Source organism: Tubulanus polymorphus, chromosome 7 (genome assembly GCF_964204645.1).
Source record: "Tubulanus polymorphus chromosome 7, tnTubPoly1.2, whole genome shotgun sequence".
Taxonomy (NCBI): Eukaryota; Metazoa; Nemertea; class Palaeonemertea; order Tubulaniformes; family Tubulanidae; genus Tubulanus; species Tubulanus polymorphus.
In genome coordinates, this window is record NC_134031.1 from 14,180,371 (window position 1) to 14,187,049 (window position 6,679).

A 6,679-nucleotide genomic window follows, 5' to 3' on the forward strand; every position below is an offset into this window, starting at 1 on the left:
AAAGAATGAGATTCGATTTACTCATTGCCATCTATTTCGGAAACCAAGGTTGAGTTGGCCAATTTGGCTTAACAATAATACCATGTGAACCTTCTGATTTAATCTTAGAAAGACATTTTGCTATGAGATTAAATGGCGGAAAAGCATACGAAAACCAAACTTTCCATGACCATCCACGGCCAAAGCCTCTGGATCAGGGTTCCAAGACACAAAAGCCTTGACTTGTTTGTTGATACGTGTAGCAAATAGATCTATCTCTGGTAATCCAAAATGAGATACTATGTATCGAAAATCTAATGGATTTAACATCCACTCTTTATTTGAAGCCTTTTCTCTAGAAATTAAATCTGCATCAAAATTGCTAACTCCACTAATATGAGTAGCTGTAGTCCATGTAGTGTTCAATTGTGTAATTTGTAACAGTTAATTTTGCTCTAGCTAGTGGCGCCCTCATGCGGTATTTCTTTGTACTAAAAGTTAAGATGGTATCCATGTGATTGCAATTTTAAGACAGTTTTAGTTTTTACGTTTGTTTCTGCCAAATTTATGTTAGATCAATCCCAAAACGTCTGTAAGTACATAGCAGAATATCTTCTAAATGTGTATTAATATTCAGTAATCAGTAACTATAGTTTAATGTGCTTTAAATCAGTCGCGAAAGTTTATTAAATTTAATTATTGAGTACGTGACTTCCGGTAAAGATTGAAGACATTTTTTTTTTTACTTTCGATATTAATTTCCTATGTTGCAATATTCTTATAGTGTAATATTGTTTATTTTATTAGAAACCAACAACAACATATGTAAAGAACGACGACAAGATATGTCAAGAACAACACAAGATTAAGTTGATTCAAGAATAAAAAGTCAAAGAGTTGCGTTTAAACCAAGAAGATTGTTGCGTTAAGTTTATTTGCAAGATTCAAGATTGGCAGTTACAAAAGTTTAGACGGAGACTAAAGATGACGGAAGAACTGAAATTGAAGAAAACTACAAGTAAGACAATACAGGAAGAAGATGCTGACTCCACGATTAAGTACGGTGACCTCACCCGTGACCTTGATGCATCAGACTCAGTAAGTCAGTGTTCAAGTACATCCTCGATACGTTTAAAGCTGTTAGAAGAAGAAGCTACCAGACGTAGCCTAGAAACTAAGTTGCTGAAAGCCAAAGAACAGCAACAACTTCAGCGAGAAAAATTACGTCTCGAACTTAAACATAAAGAACAGCTCCTAGAGCTCGATGCTGCTGCGGCATTGCTACAAATCGAATCAGAACTGGAACAGTCGGCTGTAAGGCAGCATGTATATAACGAAGCAGATTGTGACAACGACGGTGCGCCGAGATCATCGAAACCAATTCTTAGTTCCAGTCAAACCGAAACAAAGGTGCCGCCACTATCGGCCGAAGCACGTGAGTGGTATCCGCAGAATGTTAACTCAAGAAGTGACATGAGTAATATGATGTCTTGCGTAGAACAAATGTTTTCGCACCAAGAGCAGAGTAATCTTGAATTAACTCTTCCGAAACCAGAGATGCCCACTTTCGATGGCAATCCGATCGATTATTACCCGTTCATCTCTGCATATGAAAATCTTATTGCATCGAAAACTCAAAATGCAAGTACACGTTTATATATGTTACAACAGTATACGAAGGGTGAAGCCAACGAAGTAGTGAAAGCATTCTTAACCAATGAACCAAATGTTGGTCTCGCCAATGCGCTCGACGCCTTAAAAAGGCATTATGGCCAGAATTACCGGATCGCAACTGCGTATATCGACAAGGTTACGAATGGCCCTCCAATACGTTCCGAAGACGGAGCAAGTCTCCAGAAGCTATCTGTGATATTAAATTCTTGTGCGAATGTCCTAAGTCAAATTGGTTACGTGAGTAAAATAGAGAATCCAGACTTTATGCGTCGTTTGATCTACAGACTGCCTTACGACATGCGAAAGAGATGGCGTACGAAAGCAGATTACATCACGAACCTTGAACGAGAAATAACAATATCAGACATCGCTAGTTTTATTGAACATGAAGCACGAGTTCATACTCATCCGATATTCGGGGACATTAATGACTCGAAAGATAAATCGAAACAGAATCATCCGATAAAAAAGAAAACATTTACTACGAACGCTGAAGAAATATACTCTAAGGACTCACGAAAGAACTGTGTTTATTGTAGTGAAAATCACTGGCTTGATCAGTGTAAAATATTTTTAGACAAATCAGTTGAAGATCGTCGTAAGTTTGCTCGTGAAAAGGCGCTATGCTATAATTGTATGAAGATGAAGCACAGAGCTAGGACATGTCGTAGTCAAGCATCGTGTCGTACATGTGGCAAACGCCATCATAGTCTGCTGCATACAGAACAGCCTCCACCCCTGAAGAATGCTTTTGTAAGAAATCCAGTTCCTGGAACAGTAAAGCTACCTATAGTACCAGTTTTGCTGAAAGCTAATGATTGTCAGCTAACAACGTACGCGCTACTCGACAGCGGCTCAACAGTTTCATTCTGTACCGAGAGCTTGATAGATCGTCTTAAAATTCCTGCTGAGTATAAACGCTATCAGCTGAGCACTTTAGGAAGGGTTGAGACTGTTGAGTGTCGGGAAATATCAATCAATGTCTATAGTTTGGATGGGTGCAGTTCTCTTCAGCTGCGGAACATGCTATCTACACCGTCCTTACCAATCTCGAAGAATGACATGGTATGTCAAGACGAAGTCAACAAGTGGCCCCACCTGGATGGCTTTACAGTCTCAAACATCGACTCTCGTGTGGAGCTGCTGATAGGTAACGACAATCCAGCTGCATTGGAACCAATAGAAGAACGGAAACCGGCTAACAGCAACGGTCCATTTGCTGTACGTACACAGTTCGGCTGGACAGTATATGGTACAGCCCAGCCATATGAAGCGATCAACAAAGGTTCAGTTAATCTAGTCAAAGGCAGCGATGATGAACTTAATCAGAGATTCCGTGAATTCTGCAATCGTGAATTCAGCGACGCATTTACTGATGCTTCAGCTATGTCAGTGGATGACAAGAAAGCTCTCTCAGCGATCGAGAGTACAGCTGTTATGAGAGAAAATCATTACGAGGTAGGGTTACCATGGAAATACCCTCCTTCAGAATTGGTCAACAATAGAGTTATGGCCGAACACAGATTGAATCTACTGAAGGGTCGTCTCCTAAAAAATGAAGGATTACAAGCTAAGTATACAAAATATATTGATCGTCTGTTGGAGCTCGGATTCGCCGAACAAGTCCCAGTTGAAGAAGTTGTATCCCCATATGTCTGGTACTTGCCTCACCACCCAGTATGGCATCCGCGGAAACCAGACAAGCTTAGAGTGGTATTCGACTGTTCAGCTAAATATCAGGGTAGATCACTAAACGACATGCTGTATCAGGGACCAGATCTCACTAATTCCTTGATTGGTGTATTAAGTCGCTTCCGACAGGAACATGTCGCATTCATTGGAGACATAGAGAGCATGTTTCACCAGGTGAATGTTGAAGAACGAGATCGAAACGCGTTACGCTTCCTGTGGTGGCCAGACCACGATATTGAACAGCCACCTATTGACCACCGTATGAAGGTTCACATCTTCGGAGCAGCCTCATCACCAAGTGTTTGTAACTATGCTCTACATAGGACAGCAGACGACAACAGAGCGGACTTCGCCGCAGATATAGTTGAAACGGTACATCGAAACTTTTACGTGGACGATTGTCTCAGGTCTGTGGAATCGTCTCAAGCTGCCACAACAATGAATAATCAGTTAAGCTGTCTATTGTCAAGAGGTGGATTTCGACTGACTAAGTTTGCTTCAAATTCGAGAGAAGTTGTCGAACATATTCCACCAGAAGAACGAGCACCCCCTCTGCGCGAATTGGGTGATCATGATCTGCCTGGTGACCGCGTCCTCGGCGTCTGGTGGGACATGGAAACTGATACGCTACGTTTTAAAGTGAATATTAAGCCACAACCTGTTACTCGACGTGGGATGTTGTCTGTAGTCAGTGCTATTTACGATCCGCTCGGACTTGCTTCGCCATTACTGCTACCAGCGAAGGTCATATCTCAACACCTGTGTAAGTCCGGACTAGGTTGGGATGACAAAGTACCCGCGAATTATGAACGTGAGTGGAGTAATTGGCTGCAAGACCTACCCCTGCTGGAAGAGTTCTCAGTCCCAAGATGTATTAGACCTGCTAATTTTGGTCGCGCGACTTCAACACAGCTTCATCATTTTGCAGACGCATCTGAGAAAGGATTCGGTGCAGTTTCATACGTACGTCTTATTAATGAAAATGGGCACATACATTCTGCATTCTTAGCGTCAAGGTCGAGATTGGCCCCACTCAAGGTGATGTCAATACCACGTCTCGAGCTGTCTGCAGCAGTATTAGCAGTGAAACTAGATCGTATGCTTCGCGAAGAACTCGACCTGGATATCGACAACTCCACATTCTGGTCCGACAGCCAGGCTGTCTTGAAGTACATCAGCAATACGAGTAGTCGTTTCAAGGTATTCGTCGCAAACAGGTTATCAATTATCCAAGAAGGTTCAAATCCAGAGCAATGGAGATACATACCGGGGGTTTTAAACCCAGCCGATGAAGTCTCTCGAGGACTCACTGCTCAGCAATTCCTGCAAAATGACAGATGGGTTGCTGGGCCAGAGTTTCTACGAAAACAAGAAAGCGAATGGCCTCGACAAGAATTCGGAAATCACGATGTATCAATAGAAGATACAGAAGTTAAAAAGACATTTGTTTCAAAGGACTTGGAAATCAACTCATCGTCAACCAGCGTGCTGCTAAACATAGCAGATAGATCTTCAACGTGGCATAAGGCCAAAATTGTAGCGGCGTTGGTTATGCGTTTTATAGCAAGACTGAAACAATCTGTCTCTAAACGGAAGGGACTAAATACTGCAGCTCAAGGTACCGCATACAAACATATAACTGTACCCGAATTGAGAGCTGCCGAAAGCGCCATTGTTGAAGCTGTACAGCGTAAAGTTTACAGTAAAGAAATGGAAAGACTGGAGCAGAACAGAACGACAGATAGACGTAAATATCGCAAATTCGTTAAGAAGACTAGTGTACTTCGGCGTCTAAACCCCATAGTGGTAAATGGACAGCTGAGAGTTGGTGGACGTCTGTCTTACTCAACAGTGAACGAGGACCAGAAGCATCCTTTAATCCTTCCACCAAATGAACATGTAACTAAGCTTATTATCCGCCATTACCATCGTTATAGGGCTGGACATTCCGGTCGAAACCACGCTCTGTCACTTGTACGCGAGAAGTATTGGATAGTCCACGGTATGTCAGCAGTATATCGTATTCTGAGGGACTGCATTGACTGCAAAAAGAGACAAGGTCTTCCAGGTCAACAAATGATGGCGGACTTACCACCTGAAAGGCTAGTCGCTGATAAACCGCCTTTTTCGAACGTCGGAATTGATTATTTTGGTCCGTATTTGGTAAAGATCGGCAGAAGTCAAGTAAAGCGATATGGCTGTATTTTTACCTGTATGTCATCGCGAGCAGTCCACTTGGAAATCGCTAATTCTATGGACACCTCTGCGTTCATAAATGCTCTGAGACGTTTCATAGCCAGGAGGGGCAACCCGGAGTGTATAAGAAGTGATAATGGAGACTTTACTGGAGCTCAACGAGAATTACGTGATTCAATAGCTGGGTGGAACCAGGAGAAAATCGAAGGATTCATGCTCCAGCGCGAAATTACGTGGGAATTTAATCCGCCAAGTGGATCGCACTTCGGTGGCGTATGGGAGCGTTGCATAAGAACAGTTCGAAAGGTGCTTAATGCGTTGTTAAGCCAACAAGTGTTAAACGACGAGAATTTGTCCACTCTTATGTGCGAAGTGGAATCTGCAATTAACTCGCGTCCACTTACCGCGATTTCTGGAGATGTCAGTGACTTACAGGCCCTAACGCCTAATCATATCTTGCTCTTGCGCGCCGGAGGCACCATGCCGCCAGGTGTCTTTAAACCTACTGATATGTATATAAAGAGAAAGTGGCGTCAAGTACAGTATCTTGCCAATACGTTTTGGCGACATTGGGTTAAAGAGTATTTGCCTGTGTTACAGGAGCGCCAGCGATGGCAAAAGCCGAGCGTCAATTTTAGCGTTGGTGACATTGTTTTAGTGATGGACCACACACTCCCTAGGTGTTGTTGGCCGCTAGGCCGAGTTATTAGCGTACATCCGGGAAAGGACAATAAAGTCAGGGTTGTTACCTTGAAGACAAGGTCGCAAAATTCTCTTGTACGCCCAGTTGATAAACTTGTGCACCTCGAGTGTGTACATAAGTAACTTTGTAACAATTTGTATTAATTTGTAATTTTAAAGAGCGTAAACAGAATTTCTTAAGATAAGCCTATAGTGGTTTAATGTTAAGCTGGTTATGTGATGTTTTTTTTGATAATTTTGTAGTTTGTAGTACTAAGGTTTTTTGGTTTTATAAGCATAAGGCTAGTTTTTTAAATTTTTTGTTTTAAGCGCCCTACGTGCCCTTAAGGAGGTGGGTGATGTAGTGTTCAATTGTGTAATTTGTAACAGTTAATTTTGCTCTAGCTAGTGGCGCCCTCATGCGGTATTTCTTTGTACTAAAAGTTAAGATGGTATC

At 42.2% G+C, this 6,679-nt stretch overlaps 1 protein-coding gene across 1 annotated transcript; it reads left to right on the forward strand.

The window, feature by feature from the left end:
- The first annotated feature begins 963 nt into the window (after positions 1-963).
- LOC141909175 (uncharacterized) lies at positions 964-6,366 on the forward strand. Its single transcript, XM_074799561.1, has one exon. The coding sequence runs from the start codon at positions 964-966 to the stop codon at positions 6,364-6,366; it is 5,403 nt and encodes a 1,800-aa protein (XP_074655662.1).
- Positions 6,367-6,679: the final 313 nt, after the last annotated feature.